The 25,395-nt window shown below is 38.2% G+C and overlaps 1 protein-coding gene across 4 annotated transcripts; it reads left to right on the top strand.

The window, feature by feature from the left end:
- The first annotated feature begins 16,520 nt into the window (after window positions 1-16,520).
- LOC110300736 (serpin B4-like) lies at window positions 16,521-22,612 on the top strand. 4 transcript variants are annotated; one of them, XM_021171011.1, is made up of 7 exons: window positions 16,521-16,707; window positions 17,245-17,301; window positions 18,757-18,879; window positions 19,599-19,716; window positions 20,594-20,736; window positions 21,018-21,173; window positions 21,798-22,612. In XM_021171011.1, the coding sequence occupies exons 1-7, from the start codon at window positions 16,546-16,548 to the stop codon at window positions 22,200-22,202; spliced, it is 1,164 nt and encodes a 387-aa protein (XP_021026670.1). In that variant the 5' UTR covers window positions 16,521-16,545; the 3' UTR covers window positions 22,203-22,612. The 4 variants fall into 4 exon arrangements, with proteins under 4 accessions (XP_021026670.1, XP_021026678.1, XP_021026664.1 ...); XM_021171019.1 differs by having other exon boundaries at window positions 16,546-16,707; window positions 17,245-17,307; window positions 21,081-21,173; window positions 21,798-22,202; XM_021171005.1 differs by having other exon boundaries at window positions 16,546-16,707; window positions 17,245-17,307; window positions 21,798-22,202.
- The last annotated feature ends 2,783 nt before the right edge of the window (window positions 22,613-25,395 follow it).

Below are 25,395 nucleotides of genomic sequence, written 5' to 3'. Positions count from 1 at the left end.
AGTTTCAGTGGTCAGAGTACTCTCTGCAGGCAAGCTCTCCTCTTGCAGGGAAGGTGCCCAGATATCTGGTGTTAGAACCTGCCTCCTGGCAGAAGTTGTGTTACACTCACCAGAGGACCTAAGATCCTGTGGCGAGTCCTCTGGGGACCTTGGGGGTGTCCACCAAGGTGTCCAGGTGCTGGCACCGACTGGAAGGGAATTGTGACCCTGGTCAGACCTGGTTTTCTGCTTCCCTAATTAATGCTATCTCAGGTCCTGTGCTATTGTATTGGAACAGAATTTGTGTTCCACTCACCAGAGGTTCTAAGATCCCATTGAGAGTCCTCTGGGGACCTTAGGGGTGTCCACAGACTCCACTCCAAAGTATCCCAGTGCTGGTGCCGACCGGAAGGGTGTGCTTATTTTCAAGAATAAGAAAAATTTGTGGATTTAAGGACTATGTATTGTAGAACCAGGGATCCAACTCAAGGCCTCTTGCATACAAGAGTTCTCTACCACTGAAGCAAGCTTCCAGCCCAAATAAAAATTTAAATACTGCAATGTGAAAGAACAATTTTTATCAAAAATGAACATATTAGAAACATATTAATGTTAATATAATGTCTTATTAATATAATATATTTATTAACGAATATAATAATATCAGCAGCCTTGGTGAAAGATCCCTAGAGATCCGTGTTTTCCAACGTAATAATTATAAGAATTGTGCCATAACATATAAATTAAATGAAAACACCTTAAGCTACTTAGTGCACATTTTTCACACTAGCTGATATTGCTAACATGTGATATATTGCACCATGGAATTTTAAACACTTGGTTGAACAATCTCAGTTTGAATAGGAATTACTGGAATATTTGTACCCAAAATACTATAAGAAAAAACAAATGGTTTTCCCTTTTAACAATACTAGACAAGGTAGATAAAAGATAAAAGAGTGTTCCATGGTTTGTGTTTTTACAAAGAGCAAATAGTAGCTACTACATGTGTATATAAATAGAATCTATCTCTGGAGGAATGCTTAAGAAACTGCATCACCACAGCTGAGCAGACAGAAATGGGGAATCTGGGATGTCTGCCTGAACTTCAGGGATGTGTGGGAATGAGAAAGTTCTACAGTGCTTTAACCAAAAGACAGCTCAGCAACTCTGTGATCTACTTCAAATGCAAGTTGACAGAGCAGGAAGAACCTGCTTGACTTCTCTAACCCTTCTGCTCATCTTTTAACCACCCCTCCTAGCTTCTAAACTTTAAAGAGAAGTCCCCTTCCCTCAGCTCACAGGCACTGACTTGCAGAAACTTTCAGGCTTGTTAAATCTATGCAGATATAAGCAGTCTGATCTCCAGATGGTCCCAGATCAGGTAAACATTGACTGTCAAAAACAGTAGAGATCAACTTCCTGATCATTGCTCTGAAAAATCCCATGTGTACTAGGAACATGCAGAGCCTGGGACACATTTGCTTAGAGGAGAATAAAATCTTCCCTACTTGTTTAGTCTCAGGAAGAGCAACAGCTATCAGGCACAATATGACAAGCATCAAAAATTGTTTTAGTTTTATTTGGGGAATATAAGTTATTTTTAGCTATTTCAATCAAGCATATTTAATAGTGGGGATTTTTATTTTAGCAATCTTTGGAGTAGAAAATATGACTCAAGGTCAGAACACATTTATAAAATTGATTCTATCTGTTCATAAATAGTGCAATGCCCTCATGGGATTTCAGCTGAAATATGATGGTAGTGGGAAGTATGGGTAGGGAAAAGCCAGCTTCATAGGGGGTGCACTCAACTGTTCTGAGAGGGGGCATAAAGAGAATCTTCCCTGATTTAGTTTTAAAACTGAGAACATATGCAGCTCATCTCTTGAGAACCATTGAGCTCAAGACCAGACCAAAGTCATCACTTCCTAAAATTCAAATTCTCTAAAAACCATATAAAATTGATGTGATGTTACCTTCCTTGTTTAATAAAATAGCATTCTTTGAATAAGCAGTTGTTTACAAAAAGTTGTTGTGTAACCTAGAATTTATAAATAATCTCAGGCTTTTTAAGACTTCATCTAGAAGGGGTTGAATATTCACTGACTCTGGGTGGACTCCTGTATTTCTTTAAAGAAGCTTTTGGTATCACATGGGAAATATTAAAGTGCAAATAAACCAATATCCCTTCAAATAGCTGCTTGATGTGGGTTGAAGATGCTAGTTTACAGAACAAAGAAATGGCTTACCTGTGTTATTATCATCTCAGCAATATTCAAGTTTTCTAATACTTCTGTTACCAAGCAACTTTTCAAACTATAATTTGTTCGTGAGCATACCTGCCTAGCCAGATGTTCCAAGATGACTAAGCACAGCTTACAACTTAGCTCTTCTCTCTTAAGTCCATAAATGCATCTGCTTGTAGTTCACACACCAGACACATGCTTTTGAGTAATGTAAAAACCCTGTTCCAGAAAGTATTTATGATTTATCTTCAATTTATTCTCTCTCACACCTTAACCTCTAGCTGAACTGACTATAAGTCTCTTTGAGATCAGCAACATTACTCATGTTAATCTTCTTACCTCTCTCTCTCTAGTAGCAAACTGGCATCCTTCAAGGCAAGACCTGTCCTGGATCCATGTTGTATTCTATGCTGCAAGTGCTTAAATATATACATTGAATGTAATTAAGCTAGATCTATAGAATCTGGTTATCTACAGAAGCAGAAAAATGCATTTGGATCTATAAATTTGAAACTATGACTTAAAACATACTGGATCACCACTGGAAAAAAATTGTCAGCCTGTAAGGGAATTTTATTTTAAGTTCCTGAATTCTGCACAGCATACTCCCAGGTAGTGAGTCTAATATAACTAGTTGGAAGCTGAAATGTTTGACTATTGAGTACCTGTTACTGAAATATATTCCAGATCCACTTTAGAATCACTAAATTGATCTCAGATTAGATTTTTTTTAAATCTTTGTGGTATGAGACCCACAGGTCAGGCTTCAGTCTTACAGGGCATAGACAGATATCCTGCCTCAAATGAAAAGGCAATAAATAACATGGCCCATTTGCCCAGTTCCAGCACTGGTTATCTGTGTGTCCTCTCAAAAGTACATCAAACCTGAGACAAAAAATCTGAGCATACTTACTTGCCTTGCAAGAGACTGAACCAGTGAGAAATCACTCATTAATTGTCTCATGGTGTTATGTCCATATTAAGTACACACACACACACGCACTGACAGATAATTTGCTAAAGGTTTATAATTTAGTGGCAATAGTAGTAGGTGGTCACATTAGGAAGTGCTGCCAGAATGGGGAAACTAGTCATAAAGTATTGAAGGGTGTATCCTGTGATCACTCTCTGTTTTCTGACCATCATTAGATAAACAGCTTTCTTTTGCTATGCCCTTCTGCCATCACATTTCTGCCTTGTAAAAGATTAAAAGCAATGGACGAGGAACCATGGACTGAAACTTCAAGCCAAGATGAGCCTTTCCTTCTTCTCAGTAGTATCTGTCAGATATTTCATCTCAGTGATAGAAGACTGAGCAACACACTGGAAAAAAATGCCAGGGGTTCTAATCTGAGGGCTACAAAGATCAGGTACATGGAACAATGATTAATGATGAGTAACCTGAACATGAACTGGAGCTTTTTTTATTGTAAAGTTTTTTCTGCTGTTGCTCTCTCTTGACTTCTATGTCTCACTTGAATAAAGAGATTGTAACAGTGGGTTCAAATTTTGTTTTGCTTCTTTGGTTTCCTTGTTCTTCTGGGTCTTTGATTGGTGCAACATGCACACCTGCAAATTGCATGATGATTTCCTGTGGGAACTGCTGCCATCCTGTTGTGGATTGCCTTGGTGCTGTTTGTATTTAATGTTAATGCCCCCACTGAGTAGTGAATCACATACTCAGGTAATTGCATGTGAAACTTGCTCCCCATTTTAACTGGTCAAATAAAGGATAGAGCCTGTGATTGGGCAGTGGAAGAAAAAAGTTGGCCTGGAAGCTTTAGAAAGGGGAGAGGAAGGTGAAAGAAGGGAGATGAGGCAGAGGGACAGAGAGAGAGGAAGATGGAGGAAGAAGAGGTTGGACATGGAACAGAACCACTTGGCCTGTAGGAGCCACAAGTAGCAAGGGATCTCATAGTTGGGGAATAGAGTAGTGTGGTGGTATATCTGCCCAATCTAGGTATGCTACTTATAAGTAATATAACAGAGTTGTATGTTCTTTGCATGGGCATATTGGGGCTGGAGATTTACCAATACAAATATTAAGGCTGTCTGCTATTTTTCCATTTGTGATGGTTAAGGTGAGCAAGAGAGAGGGGGAAACAGCAGAGAGGTCATTGGTGATCAGTGTTGCCAATCACGGAGTGGTCAGTCTGTGGAACTCAAGTGGTAACTCCAGGTATGCACAGTAAGACTGGGCTTGGGTGGATTAGCAAGTCAGCAGCAGGAAGTAGGGCCAGACAGTCATTTTTGGCATTGGGCAAGGAGAAACAGGTGGCTGCTGATTCTAGAACCTAGGCTCAGCTAGCGTGAGTTTATTAAAATTACACACAACAAATGATGTCCAAGATGGTAGGTGAGAATCCACTATTTAGGATCCCCAGATTGATTCAGACAGGGTAATGTAGGTCTGAAAGGAGGGGAGAGAGGGATTCTCATTGAGAGGGGGAGTCACATGCTGACTCAAGCATGGGGAACCTTAAACAATGAAACATTGGGATAGACTCAGATCAGGCTCTGAGTTCCCCTGCTGTTAAAAGTAACAGTATAATGGCTCTATGCCTAGAGCCAGAGTAAAATCTGCTTGCTCCCTACAAGCAGGGAATAATAGGATAGGATTCTAGATTTGGTTTAATGGTTTGGTTTTGGTTCTTAATGGTTTTTAAAGATAGAAGAGAATGCAGATTTTGCCCAAACCACATGGGGAACTCTCCCAACAGTTCTTAACTAAAAGAAGAGTTTGGGCCCAGAGTTGCTGGGACCCCTTCTGTAGGCAGAAAGGTTGCAGCCTCCATGAAAAGATACAGGGAGACTGTATGAAAACATAATGTTGTCAGTAAAACAGGGGTCTTGCAGGATAACCCGGGTTCTTCAAATGTGGGCTACACAGGAATTTGGGGTTAAATATCCTGGCATGGCAGATTAGGAAAAAGGTCTACGAATAGGCCCATATAGCATTTGCTTACGTTACTTAAGTTGTTTTGAACTGTGTTAATTATCAAAATTGGAATGATTTTGTGATTTGTGGTTATTTTATTATTCCTCTGGAAGAGAGGTGAAACTAAAAGTTTTTATGGTTACTGGCTAAAGGACATGCTAATTTGGGAGAAAGGCTTTTTGTTTGTGTTTATAGAAACACTCATTGGACTCTGGACTTCTTCCAGAATTATATGGATCATATATGACAAAGGGAGACCCCCTGAAGAACTAGAAAAGTTCAAGAAAATCAAACAGAAAAGGTAAAGATTCTTTGTGCCTTCACATTTTCAAATGGCACAAATGAAGACTTATGATTGGTTATTATTAATATTGCCTAATAAAAAGACAGTTGTCTTTCTCATGCTCAAACAAGGAGCAGAATTTTATTCTTAACTAGTCTGTGCACCCTACATAGATTAATACACACCATATAGATATCTTGGTGGCACTTAAATTCTTTTTTGAGATTTGTATACTTCAGAGTGTCCAGCTTTGGCAAAATTCATCATCAGACATATTGAACTGATCTTCTTGGAGTCCCAGCAGCATGGATTGCAGGTCATCTTGCCTCATTTAACATTTCAGACGGATTCAGTCAGAATTTAGGCATCAGAGACTGAATAGCAATTGTTGACTTGGCCTTCTTGAGGCCTAACCAAATCTCCTATTTTCCTTACCGTTCCCCTCCCCTTTAAAGATATTTCATCGTCTGTATTCAGGAGAAAGAGGTTGTGGATAGTAGTTATCCCAATTCCCTTGAGTCTGGAAGTGATTCTTCTAATGGTTGTCATTCTAGGGAATTTGAAAATGTTCTTAATTTTAACATGGAGAAAATAGCTGAAATTGGATGTGTAACTGTAATCTTAATTGGTAGAAATATTCATAATTGTTACAAAGTTGAAGTTATAATTTCTTACATTGGTACAGAATTTATTTGAGATACAGATTTAAGGTTTTTGTTGGTATGAATTTCTTCTATTGATACAAAAAGTTAAAAATACTAAGCTTAGACCCAGTCTTTCTATAACTGCTATTACAAATTATTTTTAGATGATTAAGCACTATGAGTTAAGGAAAAGATAGCAAACTCATGGCTCTGAGTTAATAATAAAAGGATGGCTTTGAGATATTTCAATTAGACATAGCAGAAAGCAATTAAAGAGCAATAGTTCAGATATACTTTACATATATAGTTTTCAAATCCACAGTATGTGACATTTAATGTCATTTAATCATTTGATGTTGAGACATCTGCTTCTGACAGCACCCCTTCTTGGTTCATAGAAGAAATTGAGCATCTTCACCACCAGGAAAGGTTGCTTATCATGGCAAGGCAGCCACTGGGCAGAAATAGCCTATGTCTTCTGCAGACCAATACTGTCCATGAAAGGACACAAGATGCAGAATAGTTGACAGCTTAGTTCTGCCAAGAAAGAATAAGTTAGTCCTTCATGATATTTCCTATTTCACTTAAGGTCTGTCAGATATTCTAGGCTAGAAGGATGAAGACAATTGCTCTAATGTTTTGAGGAATAGGTCACTGTCCAGGTACACAGCTGTTTCTACAGTTTGTTTTAGTTTTGGGAGCTATGTTAGTGCTTCCTATGTTTTTCAGGTTAATAATTATGTTGCACTTAGATTTCTAGCAGGATTAAAGACATGCCACAGTCTCATAACCAACCCAAGCTGTTCAGATTGAGAGGATGGTTTTCAGATGGTATACTAGCTAAAATCAGGACATAACTCGTGTAAAATTGTAAGCCTTTTAAGTTAGGATAGATGATAGATTGGTTTTTCTAAATTAACATAACTGATGGGTTAGGTATTAAGTATATCTTATACTTCATAAATTAAATAATGGTAATAATTGTGATAAATTTATATCTGAGAGAAAAAAAAAGCCTTTTAATTGAACAAAAAGAGGGAAATGTGGATAACCTTGGTGCTGTTGGTGTTTTCATGCTCTTGTTGCAAGTAAAGGCAGTATAGCCAGCCAGAGCATAGCAAACATGGCTCTGGTAGGCCATGCCCTTCCCTTGCTTCTACTGTGCCTCACTAGAAACCATTAGATTACATTTCTAAAGCTAGCTACCAAGGTCTATTCACTTATTTGGCCACTTCCTCCTCCTGAGGCTGAATACCAAAAATTGAGCTATCAAAGTTTTGATGTCCAGCAATCAAAAGCCCCCTTTGTCTCACCTAATTAACAGGTGATTAAAATTAATCACCTCATCCTAACACAGGAGTTTCTCTTTTACCTTCACAAACTGCCATTTTCCTATGATCAATATAGTCTTTATCCAGAGGCAGATCTTTGTCCCTCCAAGACAAATACCCATCTCCCAGCCTTTCTTGCCCTTTTTGTCCCTCCTTCTTTGTTTCCATACCCTTGTCCTTCTTCTTTTCTTTCATCTTTGTCCCTTATCACTGTCCTCTGTCCCTTTGGGGCAAATAGACTTCCCTTTGTGCTGAGAACCTGGCCTTGGAATATCTTGAAACAATTTAATTATAGTCCATAGAGTAAGCCATGAACAACCACAGTAAAGGCAAGAGTGAGAACAAAATTCAACTCTGAAAATAATGAAAACTTCCAAGGAAAGAAGAAAAGGAAATGCAGACAAGCAAGAAATGATAGCAAACACCCCACCCATTGTGTGTTTCAAAGACAAGAACTGACAAACTACACTACAAACAAGAACCGAGTGTGACTGTTCCAGCTCCTTATGTTCTGTTCTTCTCTGATCCCCATTCCAATTTCTTCTCCATTCTCTCCTCCCAGTCCCTCTGACATTTCCTATTTCCCAGATCCATTCCTCTATTTCCCTATTAAACAAAGGCAGACCTCTCAGGGATATCAACTGAATATGGCTTAACAAGTTATAGTAAAACCAGGTACAGAATCTCATGTCAAGACTGTATGAGTCAAGTCAGTAAGAAAAAACTATCTACCTTAAGACTCAGCTCTAGCATTTTTGGACATATTACTAAATGATGTGCCATTATATCACAAGGACACTTGATTGAACATGTTCATTGCATTTTATTCATATTAGCCAGAACCTGGAGACAACCTAGATGTCCCTCAACAGATGAATGGATTTAGGAAATCCCAATTCAGCTTTCATTTTGTATAGTTGCATCTTACTCAAAGTTGGATAAGAGTCCTATCCTGCTGCACATTCCTGTTGTATATCTGACATGGAGGAAATGCTATCCTTTTGGGAGGTAGTGCTTGAATGCCTGGAGCCAGTTCAGTGAAACTTTTACTGGGATGTGATGTTGCAGAATTACATCAACCTCTTTTCCTGGTCAATGTGTTGATTATTATAGGAAGTCTCCAGGGAGATGTCTCTATCAGAATTCACCCTCATACCAGAGACAGAAATTAACAGAAGACCAGGATTTCATTAAAAGGCTCCAAGTAGGACTCCAACCATCAATGTCTTCATTCTTAGTGGAAGAGTCCTGGTAGGAGTCCTCATCACTGTTCAACTCCTTTATCATATACTACAATGGATTAAATATTTACACCTACCTTCTCAGAACATGTTCTTTAGTTATCAAAAAACACTGTGGTCATTCTGGGAATCTGGCTCTGGTTTGGGAACCACTGTGTCTGGGACCATGACAGGACACACCTCTGATATACCAATCTAACCACCTAGGATGCCACTCGATGCCAGTTCAATTAAGAGTAATGAATTTGCTGTCAGTGAAAAGAAGGTTTATACCAAAAAGGTCTCTACCCTGAAATAAGGCATGATTGGATCTTTAAAAAAAATTTTTTTAGGTATTTTCCTCATTTACATTTCCAATGCTATCCCAAAAGTCCCCCATACCCTCCCCCACTCCCCTACCCACCCACTCCCACTTCTTGGCCCTGATGTTCCCCTGTACTGAAGCATCTATTGTTTGCAAGACCAATGGGCCTCTCTTTCCAATGATGGCCGACTAGGCCATCTTCTGATATATATGCAGCTAGTGTTACCTACAGCTTTGGTAGAGCCACTTATTTTACAACATGAAACAAATTACTTGAATTAATGAACCTGAAAGTTTTGAAATTTCTGGCTTGCTTTTGTTGTGTAATGTGGGGTTTGGCTTTATAATCCAATCATCTGCATGATGCACAACAAAAGCAATCCAGAAATTTCAAAACTTTCAGGTTCATTAATTCAAATAATTTGTTTCATGTTGTAAAATAAGTGGCTCTACCAAAGCTGTAGGTAAGACTATGTGAGAACATTTTCTCAGTCAATACACATTCAGAAATCTGAAGATTCAAGATTCCTCCATTTACTTTGCAGTTTGATATTCTATATTAATATTTAACAAGTCAAACCTCCTATAACCATTTGTCTACATGTGATCTACATATTCATGTAGGTATAATATCTATTTATAAAACACATTTGGGTGATATGAGATAAAAATGTCTGAGATTCAGTTCTGTGAACTTGAACAGTGTAATCACAAGTCTTGCATGTTTGTGCCTTATATACTATTTCTCTTTAATATAAATGAATTATCCTTAGAAATTAGGTTAATGGGACTTCCAGCCAGGTACCAAGCAGCACAGGCAGGCAGACTAATACTGAGACAACCCCTAGTCCAGCACCAGTGTGCTTGGGCAGACAGACTACTCCCAAGATGACCCCCAGCCTGGTGCTACAGGCCTGAAAAGACCATATTTGAAATGATACCTGCCCATTCCCACATAGCAAGGGCAGGGCATAGAATTCATGAAAAGAACCCAAACACCTAGAGGCCCCATGCTCAACTAAGATGAACAGGTAATTGGTGGAAAGATGGAAAAGAGAAGCAGAGAAATCTGCACAATAAAGAGAGGCAGAACTGGAGACTTGATAGTAGAACAACTTGATGTGAGTAGCCAATGATGCCACCTAAGGAAATGGTGAGAACCTGGACTATACTGCCACTGTGGCTGACTCTGTGGTCCTGCAACATTGGATGTATGTTACCAACAAAGACCAGAGGAATGGCCCTGGTCTGGGCTGCTGCTTGGGGCCATGTTTAGGTCTGAAGGATGTGTTCCACCCCTTTCCATCTTCAGGCTCTGGCCCTGTACCTAGTCCTGATCATGTTGGCATGGGAACAGGTGAGCCAGCCTGATGGCATGACAATGGGAGAGTGCTCTCCCTCTTACTGGGTAAGCTAGCTGAAGCAATGCCTGAGAGCTTTCCCTAGTGGTGTGGGTGTGGGAAAATAGGCAGGCTGACCAACCCAGGCCCAGACCCAGGATTTGAGTTGGCCTACCCCAACTTCTGCTCCATTGGTCAACTGCTGAGGCATGTGAAGGGGCTACAGATCCAAAGCTCAGAATCTTCACACATACACACAGAGCTGGCTGGCTGAAAAATATCTATATACATTTCTTTATCTGTTCATCGACTGATAAATTATCAAGATGATTACATTTCTTGGCTGTCATGAATGGTGCCATGGTAAACATGATTATCTAGGTGTTGTGCGCTGACCATGATTCTTTTATGCATATAATATCCAATTGTAGTATAGCTGGCTCATATGGTAACTCGAGTTTTCAGTTTGGAAGTGACTCACATACTAATTTACATCCCCTCCAATACTATACAAGTGCTCCTTCTTTCCAAACACTTCCTAGTATGTTGTTCCTGTTTTTGTTTCCTTAAAGACAGTAATTCTGAGTATCAAAAGATGTAATTTTGATTTTATGTGCATTTCCATGCTGGAAAAAGTTATTGACCTTTGAGACACACACACACACACACACATCACATTTCTATCTCTTTAGAGAACAATATACTCCCTTCAATTTACCATTTCTTTATTGGACATTACTTCCTATGATGTAGAAAATGTTTTATTGTTTATTTTATTTACTTACATTACTTACATTTCAAATATTACCCCCTTCCTGGTTTCCCCTCCACAAACAACCTATCACATCCCCTACCCCCTTGCTTCTATGAAGGTGTTTCCCCCACCTCCCCACCCTAACATTCCCCTACACTGAGGAATCAAGCATTTACAGGACCAAGTGCCTACTCTCCCATTGGTGCCAGATAAGGCCATCCTCTGCTACATATACAGCTGGAGCCATGGGTCCCTCTTTGGATAGCAGTTTAGTCCCTGGGAGCTCTGGGGGTTCTGGTTGGTTGATATTGTTGTTCTTCCCATTGGGTTGAAAACATCTTCAGCTTCTTCAGTCCTTGTCCTAACTCCTCCATTGGGGTCCACATGCTCAGTAAGTACCATCTGTATTGGTCAGGCTCTTGCAGAGCCTTACAAGAGATAGCTATATTAGGCTCCTGTCTACAAGGACTTCTTGGCATCAGCAATAGTGTCTTGGTTTAGTGGTTGCATATGGGATGGATTCCCAGATAGGGCAGTTCCTGGATGGGCTTTCCTTCAGACTCTATCTACTCCACTTTTTGTTACTGTATTTCCATTAGACAAGAGCTATTCTGGGTTAAAATTACTGAGATGGGGGAGCGGCCCCATCCTTCAACCAGGGGCTGTGCCTAACCTATTGATATGGTCTCTAACAGTTCTCTCTCCCCGTTTTTCAGCTAATGTCATCCCTATTGGGTTCTGGGAGCCTCTTGCTTTCCTGGCAACTGGACTCTCTAGTGACTATCCCAAGTTCCGATCTCCACTGCTACACAAGTCTGTTCAATTTCCTGACACCTTGTACATCTCCCTCTTCTCCTCCCACACCTGATTTTGAATCCTTTTCCCCTCCCCTTCTCTCTCCCTTTCTAGTCACTCCCTCTCTCTACCTCCCATGATTATTTTGTTCCCCCATCTAAGTAGGACTGGACAATTTACACTTTGGTCTTCTTCTTGAGCTTCATATGGTCTGTGAGTTGTATTGTGGATATTCTGAGCTTTTTTCCTAATATCTACTTATCAGTGAGTACATATCATGTGTGGGATTTTTTTCTTACTGGGTTACATCACTTGGGATCATAGTTTTTAGTGCCATCCATTTGCCTGTGAATTTTATGAAGTCATTGTTTTTGATGGCTGAATAGTACTCCATTGTGTAAATGCACCACATTTTCTGTATCCGTTCCTCTGTTGACGGGCATCTGGGTTGTTTCCAGCTTCTGGCTATTGTAAATAATGCTGCTATGAACATAGTGGAGCATGTGATCTTTTTGTATGTTGGAGCATCTTTTTCATATGTACCCAAGAGTGGTATAGCTGGATCTTCAGATACATCTATTGCCAATTTTTTTTCTTTTTATTATTATTATTTTTTTAATTAGGTATTTTCCTCATTTACATTTCCAATGCTATCCCAAAAGTCCCCCATACCCACCCCCCCACTCCTCTACCCACCCACTCCCCCTTTTTGGCCCTGGCGTTCCCCTGTACTGGGGCATATAAAGTTTGCAAGTCCAATGGGCCTCTCTGCCAATTTTCTAAGCAACCTCCAGATTAATTTCCAGGGTGGTTGTACCAGTTTGCAATTCCATCAGCAATGAAGTAGTGTTCCTTTCTCTACATTCTTACCAGCATGTGCTGTCACCTGTGTATTTGATCTTAGTCATTCAATTGCTGTAAGGTGGAATCTCGGGGTCATTTGGATTTGCATTTCCCTGATCACTAAGGACTTTGAACATTTCTTTAACTGCTTCTCAGCCATTAAAGAGTTCTCTTTCTGAATTCAATGTTTAATTCTATATGGAACAGTTTTGATAAGGTTGTTTAGTTTCTTGGTGGTTAGCTTCTTGAGTTCTCAATATAGTTTGGATATTAGCCCTCTATCAGATGTGGGGTTAGTGAAGGTTTTTTCCCAATCTGTAGGATGCCAATTTCTACTATTGACTATGTCCTTGGCTTTACAGAACCTTTTCAGTTTCATGAAGTATAACTTATCAATTCTTGGTCTTAGAGCCTGAGCCTTTGGAGCCCTGTTTAGGAAATTTACCCCAATATCAATGAGTTCAAGGATCTTTCTTTTTTTATTAGATTCAGTGTATCTGGTTCTATGTTGTGGTCCTTGATCCACTGGTACTTGAGCTTTGTACAAGATGACAAATATGTTTATATTTTCATTTTTCTACGTAAGGAACTTCCAGTTAGACCAGAACCATTTATTGAAAATGTGTTCTGTTTAACATTGTGTATTTTTGACTTCTTTGTCCAAGATCAAATATCCATAGGTATATAGTTTTATTTCTGGGTCTTCAATTCTATTCCATTGATCAACCTGTCTGTCTCTGTACCAATACCATGCAGGCAGTTTTTATCACTCTTGCTCTATAGTATAGCTTGAGGTCAGGAATTGTGAGTCTCCCAGAAGTTCTTTTATTGTTAAGAATTGCTTATGTTATTCTGGGTATTTTGTTTTTCCAGATGAATTTGAGAATTACCCTTTCCATGTCTTTGAAGAATTGTGTTGGAATTTTGATGGGGATTGCATTGAATCTATAGATTTCTTTTGATAGGATGGTCATTTTACTATGTTAATTCTACCAATCCATGAGTGTGGGAGATCTATCAACTTCCTGAAGTCTTCTTCAATTTCTTTCTTGAGATAACTGAAGTTCTTGTCATACAGATCATTCTCAGTTTCATTAGAATTCCCCTAAGATATTTTATATTGTTTGTGACTATTGTAAAGAGTTTTGTTTCCCTAATTTCTTTCTCAGACCATTTGTTATTTGTATAAATGAAGGGTTCTAATTTATTTGAATTAATTTTATATCCAGCCAGTTTTCTGAAGTTGCTTATCAACCATAGAAGTTCTCTGGTAGAATTTGGGGTTGCTCATATATACTATTATATCATTGGCAAATAGTGATTCTTTGATTTCTCTTTTGTCAATTTCTTTCACCTTGATCTTCTTTTGTTGTCATATTACTCTAACTAGAACTTTGAGTGCTATATTTAATAGATATGGGGAGAGTGTGCATCCTTGTCATATCCTTGTTTTTAGTGGGATTGATTCATATATCTCTGCATTTAGTTTGATGCTGGCTGTTGGCTTGTTGCATATTGCTTTAATTATGTCTAGGTGTGGGCCTTGAAGTTCTCATTTCCAAGACTTAACATTCAGTGGTGTTGAATTTTGTCAAATGCTTTTTCAGCATCTAACGAGATGATTATGAGTTTTTTCTCTAACTTTGGTAATATAGTGGATTGTATTAATGCATTTTCAGATATTGCACCAACTTTGCATCCCTGTGGTTAAGTCTACTTTATGATGGTGAAGGATGGTTTTGATGTGTTCTTGATTTTGGTTTGTGAGAATTATATTGAGTATTCTTGAATCAATATTTATAAAATAATTGGTCTGAAATTCTCTTTTTTGTTGTGTCATTGTGTGGTTTAGGTATCAGAGTAATTGTCAGTTCATAGAATGAATTAGGAAGTGTTCCTTCTGTTTCTATCTTATGGAATATTTTGATGAGTATGGTATTAGCTCTTCTTTGAAGGTCTGGTAGTTGGTAGCTTAGGATCTCTCCAATCTCTTTACCAGGGCACTTAGTGCTATGAATTCTCCTCTTAGCACTACTTTCATTGTGTCCTATAAGTTTGGATAAGTTGTGCCTTCATTTTCATTAAGTTCTAAAAAGTCTTTAATTTCTTTCTTTATTTAATCTCTAACCAAATTATCATTGAGTAGAAAGTTGCTCATTTTTTGTTTTTATTGAAGTCCAGACATAGACTGAAGTGATGTGATAGCTTGCATGAGATAATTTCAACTTTCTTGTATGTGTTGAGGCTTGTTTTGTGACTCATTATATGGTAAATTTTGGAGAAGGTAACATGAGATGCTTAGAACATGCTATATGCTTTTGTTTTAGGGTGAAATATTGTGACGATATCTGTTAAATACACTTGGTTCATAATCTCTATAAATTTTACTGGGTCTCTCTTTATTTTCAACTTCCATGACATGTCCATTAGTAAGAGTGAGGTATTGAAGTTTCTCACTATTATTATATGGGGTTCAATGAGCATTTGGGCTTCAGTAAAGTTTCTTGTATAAGTGTGGGTGTCCTTTCATATGGGGCATAGATATTCAGAATTGTGTCTTTCTCTTGTTGTATTTTCCTTTCCTAAATATGAAGTGTCCTTCCTCATCTTGCTTGATAGCACTTAGTTGAAAGTCTATTTTATTGAATATTAGGAGAGCAACTCCAATTTGTTTCTTGTGACCATTTGCTTGAAAGACTTTTTCTTGTCTTGGTGATCACTTTGGACTAGAATTAGAATTATTTTTCAATTTGCATAGAGTAATTGATAGAGAAATTGTCAGAACTCATGAAAATTTCATAAAGAAAAAGTACCTAATGAAAGTTATTTAGTTGTTTGGTATCTTAGGTGTTCATTAAAGGAAATTCACACTTTAAAATAAGGTAATTGGGAGTGTCATGCAGAACAATAGAGTTGTCAGAAGTGTAAAAAGGCTTAACATTTAAGTTACTCATATTGCCTATGTACATTTCAGATGAGTCTGCAGCTGACAAGGGTTAAAAAGCTATCAATCATATGACCTGTGGCAAAAGGAAGTACAGTGGTAGGATGTGAAGCCAGCCTTTTCTCACAAATTTACATGCCTAAAAAGACTAATCTGGTTATGAAATCTAAAGTTGATCTACTTGAATTACCACAGAAATGATGAGGCAACAGTGGAAAGAGGAGAGGTATAAATTCCAGATCTCAGGATCAGCCACACACAGGCTCCTATCCTTCCTGCCCACTTCTGCCTTCAGAAAAGCAAGTAAGTGCTTCCAGCTACTATTGATGAACAGTATGAAATATGTTTGAGGATAACAGTGCTGTGTTTTACATCATGTGTATGTGATATATTGCCTAATTCTATTATTCTTGGTCTGCCAAAGAAAAGTTAAATGCCTCCTTCAGTTAATTTGATTTTAATCTAAATTATTTTAGGTTGAACTATGTATCTTGTCAAGCATGTAGGTTTTGTGTCTGGCAACTACAGAATCTGAAAGGAAAAGTTGAAAGGTGATTTTTGACAACTAGCTGCCAGCAAGCTACAGAAATCTTTATCTTAGAATGCATTCGAAACGTTTCAACCCAAAACTAGCACAGCTGGTGAGAAGTAAAGATAAAATAATTCTCTATTAACTGTTTGCAAATCCTTAATGACACTGAATTCACGCCTTCTAGTTAGGAGAAGTACATTGCAGAAGGCTTAAAAAATAATAAATTTATTCTCAGAATCTGATAATACGGTTATGTCATTTCATTTATGAACTGATAATTACAGAGAGATGCTTAATTTAGTGAAGACATTCTAACCTTTGTGCTGACTTTATGCTGTTCTAGGACTTCAAGTTCCCACTAAGCCACCATGCATTTGTTTGCTGAAGTCACTACTAAATTCACACTTGAGCTGTACAGGCAGCTCAGAGAATCAGATAACAACATTTTCTATTCCCCGATCAGCATGATGACAGCATTAGCAATGCTCCAGCTTGGAGCCAAAGGAAACACTGAAAAACAAATTGAGAAGGTAGGTCTAAGCTTTGTTTTGTTGACCAGCTTGAATTTGTCTCCCCAGAACTCTGTCAGTGTATAAGCAAATGAGCATAAAGCTTGATGCCTGAGAAGAACAAGGTGCTGAGTAGGCATTGCCATGACTGTGCCCATGAAACTAAGGGAAGGACACGCCCTTCCCAAACACAGTCCAGGTGATTCCTGATATCCCTTGGGGGCTAGGATAGAATAATTGCAGTCAAGTGTCAACGACAAGAAATTATCTTAAATGGTAGAGACTATTGATGCAAGAAATAGATTGTCTCAGATCTGAATGATGAGAATTGAAGTGTTCCCTAAGCACTGAGAGGATGGGCATCTATTTGTGTGACTGCTGATAGATCAGGTTTATAGTGTTTCTTACAAACACTTGTACAAATGTTGGGAGTATATATTTTCCCAAATTTTTAAGTTTTTTGCCTTTACTTTTCAGGGGTTTGTTCTGTTTTTGTTTCCTTGCATTTAGACAGAACTTTAAGTTAACTTTTCTTGTTGCACTTAATGTCTCTCACAGGTTCTGCAATTCAATGCAACCACCAAGAAGACAACAGAAAAATCTTCACACTGCCATGTAAGTGCAGGGTACCTCATGCCTAGAAGAACTGTAGATTTTTGACAGTACTATAATCTAAAGTGACCATTTTACATTTAAAGGAATCAGTCTAGAGGGGAATTTCCAAACAAAAGAGATTTGGATGTGGGTTAGTGTGATGCTTCTTTCTCATAGTCATTATGTTCATTAACTACAGAAGAAGGTCAGTATTGGATGGAGAGGAGGATAGTCAAGATTCAGCTCTAGATGTTCCCCCTCACAGATAGAAACCATGACCAAAGCTCTGCCCTGATGCAGTGGGACAGATTCTATTAAAGTGGGAGTAAAATGGAATATGATTCATCATATACAAACACAAAAATGTCTGGCCTGTACAAGTAAAAATCCACAATAACTGTTACACAATATTGCAAGATATCAGTATTTGTCATTATCACAATAATGTGACTAAAACAAATGTGTCTTAATTCAACAATTGGATTAAGAGAAATAAGCACATATTCACATATTAAGAGAAATAAGCACATCTTAGAGCTCTTGTCTCTAGCTGTATATGTATCAGAAGAAGGCCTAGCCAGCCATCAGTGGAAAGAGAGGCCCATTGGTCATGCAAACTTATATGCCTCAGTACAGGGGAACGCCAGGGCCAAGAAGTGGGAGTGGGTGGGTAGGGGAGTGGGGGGAGGGTATGGGGGACTTTTGGGATAGCATTAGAAATGTAAATGAGGAAAATACCTAATAAAAAATTTTTAAAAAAAGAAAATTACTTTTAGCACAACTCTACATGTTTAGAACCTTAACCATGCTACCTTCTTAGCAGAAAAAAAAGAAGTGTTCTGATTCAGAGATACTAGATTCACAATTTGGCTCTGTAGCATCTCTTTAAAGAGAGCATTAAACTTTCTGAACCTTTTTGTTTTTATCTACACTGTACTCAGATTTATTTTAATTACATGTACTCTAGTCCTTAGATACATTGTGGGCATATGCTATCTTATAGGCAGAGAATATCCACCATGAGAGAAGAAATATTAATCACAGTCAACTTCTTTAATTCAATATAATTAAAGACTATATATGTATACATACTACATATATGTATAGTACATATATGTATATGTATATATCAGGGCTGAATATAATAGTATATTTGAAATAGGCAAACTTAGCATAACCATATATTTGTGATTGTTAGAAATGATATGCGATTTATAGTTTTAAAGAACTTAAGACAAATCAACCAAAAAGCACTACATATTAGTTCAAAGATGGAAACGTAGATAATGTGAAAGAAAGAAAAGAGTCATTTCTGAAAAATATGAATGTAAACTCCAGATATTTAAGATAAAATATAACAGATATCAGAAAATGGTCAAAATTGTCTTTGAGATTACAGGTTTTTGGGTATTTAATTTGTGGTTGAGTATTTGCATTAGCAGAATAATTCAATGAACATCTTTTTTGACATTGAAGGATGAAGAAAATGTCCATGAACAATTTCAAAAGCTTATGACTCAGTTAAACAAATCCAATGATGCTTATGATCTAAAGGCTGCCAACAGTATCTATGGAGCAAAGGGTTTCCCATTTGTCCAGGTAAGTTTTTCCTGGCTCTGCATCCCTTTAATCTCCATCCTAGGTCCTACATATATAAATAACCATGCATAAACACAAGACCAGGCAGATTCAGATAGGCAACACTTGCTCAAGGAGTATCAGCTTCATAATATCAATTCTAACTCACTGGATTGTCCAGGAGCCTAGTGACTTGTATGTGAAGCATGGGCTCGGGAACTCTTTCATGAGAGAATGTAGGTCACCAGAACTTCCCATGAGTCTTTAGTAATGAACCAGCACTGATTAGATCACAGAGATTGTGGCAGGAGATTTACAGCAAGTGGGATGTTTCTGGATTGGACAGGCTTGGGAAAATCCTGGAGAGAACTGGGGAGTTAGCAGATAATATAACATTTTCTCCATTGAACACATGGTCAAAGGAGAATTGCAATGGCTGAACTTGGTGGTAGGAAAGTTCATCAGCCAATCCACTCTTTCAGGACATTTTGCTATGAAATTTTCAAGTCAGGCTTTCTTTTCTACCTGTCATCTGCCAGGTGCTATATTACTATAAGGCTGCCTTCAGTTCACTGTGTTTTCATATTGCCTACCTATTACCTGAGCAAAAACTCTTTGTGTACCTAGCCTAATACTTACCATGAGGGTCCACACTCAGATTATAGTATCATCACAACTAATGAAATTTGAGTGATGTCTAACTTGTTCTTAATTCCTTTTGGTTCCTTCACATCTCCAAGACATTTTTGGAAGACATTAAGGAATATTATCAAGCTAACGTGGAATCACTGGATTTCGAACATGCAGCAGAAGAGAGTGAAAAGAAGATTAATTCCTGGGTGGAAAGCCAAACAAATGGTACTGTGTGAAAGGGTCATGGAGAAAGCACCAGAGATGATGGGATGTTCTCCATAAATACAAAGTGAGCCAAGAGGAAGTATGGAGAATTTAGCAGAAAGTCAATCAGTTTAAATATAAAAGAGGATTTGTTTACATGTAGATTAGTTACTAGACCCTTTGAGAATCAGGAGCCTCCACTGTGACATATGTTCATATCATAGCAATTTCTCTAAGTTGCAGACAATTCTGGAAAGCTAAGAGATAATATTAGAGAAAGTCCCCTTCTCTTTTGTCAGTCAGAAGAGCAAGGCACTTTTTGTCACCACAGCTGGATCTCAGACCATTTCTTAACCCTAACATGTGGAAAGAATTTATTACATTGTCTTTGCCAACCTGCACAGAGATCTCTCCAGATACCTATCCCATATCTCACCTATGTCCATAGGCTAAGCCTGCAGCAATCCAATATGAAAGCTAACAGGAGGACACAGCAGAAGTGGTTTCTGATATTACCAGGAATGTGCTTCAGACTATAGAATCCATGTCATTTGGGTAAAATAACAAATCAAGCCTTGGGTAGAAGGCTAGAAGAAGAAGAAGAAGAAGAGTTAAGTTGACAGCATAGAGCCAAACAGTGTGTCTCAGTACTCACTGAGAGTTGACCATTATCACCCAGACAGAAATACTGACAGCCTTTCCTATGACAAGAACTGATGTGTCCATTCCAGATAGCTCACAAAGCACACTGAGGAAGGCTATATCCTATGAACAGATCAACAACTTCTTGTAATGACTTAGGTGAACAGTGATGAGTGATCAGTGGTGAACTCTTGTAAAGCATCCTCCAGGAAAGCTCCTTGTACTGATGATAGACACTTTGTTCTTTCCCTTGAAGGAAAAATCAAAGACTTATTTCCTAGTGGGAGCCTGAACAGTAGCACTATACTGGTTCTGGTGAATGCAGTGTATTTCAAAGGACAATGGAATCACAAATTTGATGAAAAGCATACCACAGAAGAAAAGTTTTGGTTGAACAAGGTACTGTTGGCAGTTTATTTGCATAATGACATAAAATGATGTGTGGATGATTTAATTTAAATATAAGTGATATCACAGAAACCAAAAATAAAATATATGTGTTTTGTTTTTGTAACTTTACTAAACTAGGAATAACAAAAAAAAAAATAACTTTGTCTAGACCTCAAAAAACCTCAGGGTTATGTCTTCACAGAACACTGATTTGTTTGGTGTCTCAACAATGCTATCTGTGCTGTCCTATGTCTCCCAGGATATGCTTTTGACATCCTGATTTGTTGCAGAACACAAGTAAACCTGTCCAGATGATGAAACAAAACATCGAATTTAACTTCATGTTTCTGGAGGATGTGCAGGCCAAGATTGTGGAAATACCATACAAAGGCAAAGAGCTAAGTATGATTGTCCTGCTGCCAGTGGAAATCGATGGTCTGAAGAAGGTAAGGCTTGTGTCTCCTTTTCTTCCCTCTATTACCTGATTTCTTCCTGATGTATCAAATTCATATAAAACACTAAGGAAAATAATAAAAAATGACAATAATGAAAAGGTTAAAGGGAGATATTGTATCTCACCTGGTAAAGTTATTATTTTACACACAGCCTGAATCACACTGCAGACTTGTCTAATCAGGAATTAAGCAGAGTTATGAATATTAAATATCATCATGATGCCACTGATATAGAACAAGCCAAACTTGGTTGAAAGAAATATATAGCACTCTAGAAAGTGTTTGTAAATATTTTTAATGAAAAGAAAAACATAGAACATTTTATGACAATGATAAATGTAATACTATGTCCAGGAAAATATGAAGAAACATCTATTAAAAATAATATACGTGGCTGGGAGCCTAAACAATAATGTATACAGTTTATTTGTACAAAACAATGATTCTGATTTTTGTATATTGAAAATAAAATCTAACTTTAATTATCTAAATAAATATATCTAAACCAAAAAACCAGTACTTATTTATTGCTAAAGGTTTCACTTTAATTTCTAGTTCATGTAAGTTACAGTCTTTCAGTTAATCATAGCAATCTCTTTTCTTCCACTTTTAAAGCTTGAAGAACAACTCACTGCTGACAAGTTACTAGAGTGGACAAGAGCAGAAAATATGTATATGACTGAGTTGTATTTATCTTTGCCTCGGTTCAGAGTGGAAGAGAAGTATGACCTCCCAGTTCCATTGGAACACATGGGGATGGTCGACGCCTTTGATCCACAAAAGGCTGACTTCTCTGGCATGAGCAGCACTCAAGGTCTCGTGGTGTCTAAAGTTTTACACAAGTCCTTTGTGGAGGTGAATGAAGAGGGAACAGAAGCTGCTGCTGCAACAGGGGTGGAAGTCAGTTTAACATCAGCACAGATAGCAGAAGATTTCTGTTGTGATCATCCATTCATATTCTTCATAATTCACAGAATCACCAACAGCATCCTCTTCTTTGGCAGATTCTCTTCCCCTTAAGTGTGGTGTCTCTTCCATGTGTCCAGAAAAGTTAACAAGGTTGCTGCAGCTAATTGAAGCCTGGAAACATGTTTCTCTTCCTTCATTCTTTTTCTCATATCCAAGTCCCTGCTAAGAATGCACTAGTTGGGCCAGGATAGCTCTATTATCTCTATTTTTCTTCATTTACTTATTTTTTCTATATATCCATACATTCTCTGGGGGAAAATGTTCAACAAAAAGATGAAGGGATATTTTATTATAGTTTCTTCTAATCTAGCATGTATCTGTGCCCTGTGTGAAGTGAGCTAGAGAAAATCAGACCTTCCTTTTAAACTGATTAATATAAGCATCTACATTGCTTTACAAGATATCTAGATATTTCATAAGTTATAAATGTTGTGATTTTACAAAATACATTTTCAATAAAATAATGATCTTTTCAACTTATCATTACTTTATCATCCTTTCAACTGTAAGATGTCAATCATTCAGGTAGGGAATGTTAAAAGCAAATTCACCTGTGCTAATTCTGGGATTGTGTGCAAGTACATTTCTACATGTGCTTTTTTATTTTTTATTTTTGTTTTTTTTTTTGGGTTTTTTTTAAAAGATTTATTTATTTATTATATGTAAGTACACTGTAGCTGTCTTCAGACACTCCAGAAGAGGGCGCCATATCTTGTTACGGATGGTTGTGAGCCACCATGTAGTTGCTGGGATTTGAACTCTGGACCTTCGGAAGAGCAGTCGGGTGCTCTTACTCACTGAGCTATCTCACCAGCCCGCTTTTTTATTTTTAAGAGAAAGAACATTTTGTGTAATTATGTCTTATGTGTTGTAGCACCAGGTATCCCACTCAAAGGCCTCTTGCATATCAAATAAGTTGTCTACCACTAAGCCCTCTGTCCCCCCCCCAAAAAAATTTTAAATGCTACAAAGTAAAAGAGCAACTTGATCAAAGATGAACAGATTGGAAACATATTAATAGTAATATCATTTATTTTATCAGCATCACCGGTGAGATATTCCTAGAGATCCGTGTTGTCCAGTGTAGTAATCATTCGAAAGTTGCTGTCACATGTAAATTAAATGAAGGCACATTAAGCTAATTAGTTCACTTTATCTACCACTAGCTGATGTGGCTAATATATGGTATCTTGCACCATGGATTATTCAACATTTTATCATTCTGATTCCATCACCACAGAACATATAATGGTTCAGCTTAAAAATCTAGATAACACTATGACAAAAAATTAACATCAGTTCCTTAAGAGGGCTCTTAGTAAATAAAGATATAAGGGGTTGACTCTTTAACAGTTAAATTACCGCTATCCAAAATTCAAATCCAATCTTGGTTTGAATAGAAATCAATGGGAAGGTTGAACCCAAAATACTACAAGAGAAAACAAATGGTTTCCAATGTTTTTGTTTATTATTCACCCTTTATTTTTCTAATTGGATATTTTATTTATTTACATTTCAAATGTAATCCCCTTTCCTGGATTCCCCTCTAGGAATCCCTATCACATCCCCCCCTTACCCTGCTTCTATGACAGTACTCCCCAACTCACCTACCCACTCCTGCCTCACTGCCTAGCATGACTTTACACTGGAGCATCAAGCCTCCATAGGACCAATGGCCTCCTTCTCAATGATAGAAAAGAACCCTTCAGTTTCTCCAGTTCTTCCCCTATCTCTTCTCTGGGGCCCCTGTGCTCAATACAATGGTTGGCTGCTAGCATCTGCAACTGTATTGGTCAGGATCTGGCAGAGCATCTCAGGAGACAACTGTATCAGACTCCTATCAGCAAGCACTTCTTGGCATCAGCAATAGTGTCTGCATTTGGTGTCTTCATGTATGATAGATCTCCAGGTGGGCCAGTCTCTGGATGACCTTTTCTTCAGTCTCTGCTCTACTCTTAGTCCCTCTATTTCCTTTAGGAAGGAGCAATTCTGAGTTAAACTTTTGGAAATGGTTGGGTGGCCCCATCCCTCAACCAGGGGTCTATGCCTAACCTCTGGATATGGTCTCAACAGGTTCTCCCTCCCCTTTGTGGAGTATTTTAGCTAATGTCATAACCATGGTGTCTGATTGAGGCTCTTGCTTTCCTGGCATCTGGGATTTTCTGGTTGCTACCCTTAGTTCTCCATCCTCCATTGCTACACACCTCTGTTCAATTTCCTGACCCTCTGTACATCTCATCCATCTCCTCTCATACCTGATCCTGCACCTCTTTTCCCCTCCCCTCTCTACTCTTCTTCCAAAGTCTCTCACACCCTCTAATTCCCTCGATTATTTTGTTCTCCCTTCTAAAAATCCACACTTTGGTCTTCCTTCCTCTTGAGCTTCATGTGGACCATGAGTTATATTGTGAGTATTTTACACTCGTTTCCTAATATCCACTTATCAGTGAATATGTACCATATGTGTTCTTTTGTGGCTGACTTAGTTCACTCATGATATTTTTCTAGATCCAACCATTTACCTGCAAGTTTCATGAAGTCATTGATTTTTTTCAATTTTTTATTAGATAGTTTCTTCATTTACATTTCAAATGCTATCCTGAAACTCCCCTATACACTCCCCAACCCGCCCTGCTCCCCTACCCACCCACTCCCACTTCTTGGCCCTGGCATTCCTCTGTACCAGGGCATATAAAGTTTGTAAGACCAAGGGGCCTCTCTTCCCAATGATGGCTGACTAGGCCATCTTCTGATACATATGCAGCTAGAGACACAAGCTGTGGGGGTATTGATTAGTTCATCTTGTTGTTCCACCTATAGGGTTGCAGACCTCTTCAGCTCCTTGGGTACTTTCCGTAGCTCCTCCATTGGGGGACCTGTGTTCCATCCAATAGATGGCTGTGAGCATCCACTTCTTTATTTGCCAGGCACTGGCATAGCCTCACACAACACAAGTATATCAGGGTTATTTCAGCAAAGTACTGCTGGCATGTGCAATAGTGTCTGCATTTGGTGGCTGATTATGGGATGGATCCCCGGGTATGGCAGTGTCTGGTTGGTCCATTCTTTCATCTTAGCTCTAAATTTTGTCTCTGCAACTCCTTCCATGGGTATTTTGTACCCTATTCTAAGGAGAAATGAAGTATCCACACGTTGGTTAACATCCTTAATCATCAGGGAAATGCAAATCAAAACAACTCTGAGATTCCACCTCATACCTGTCAGAATGGCTAAGATCAAAAAC

The sequence above is a fragment of the Mus caroli genome, chromosome 1 (assembly GCF_900094665.2).
Source record: "Mus caroli chromosome 1, CAROLI_EIJ_v1.1, whole genome shotgun sequence".
Lineage (NCBI taxonomy): Eukaryota > Metazoa > Chordata > Mammalia > Rodentia > Muridae > Mus > Mus caroli.
The sequence above is the reverse complement of the archived record's forward strand: the minus strand, read 5'-3'. Positions and strand labels throughout refer to the sequence as shown.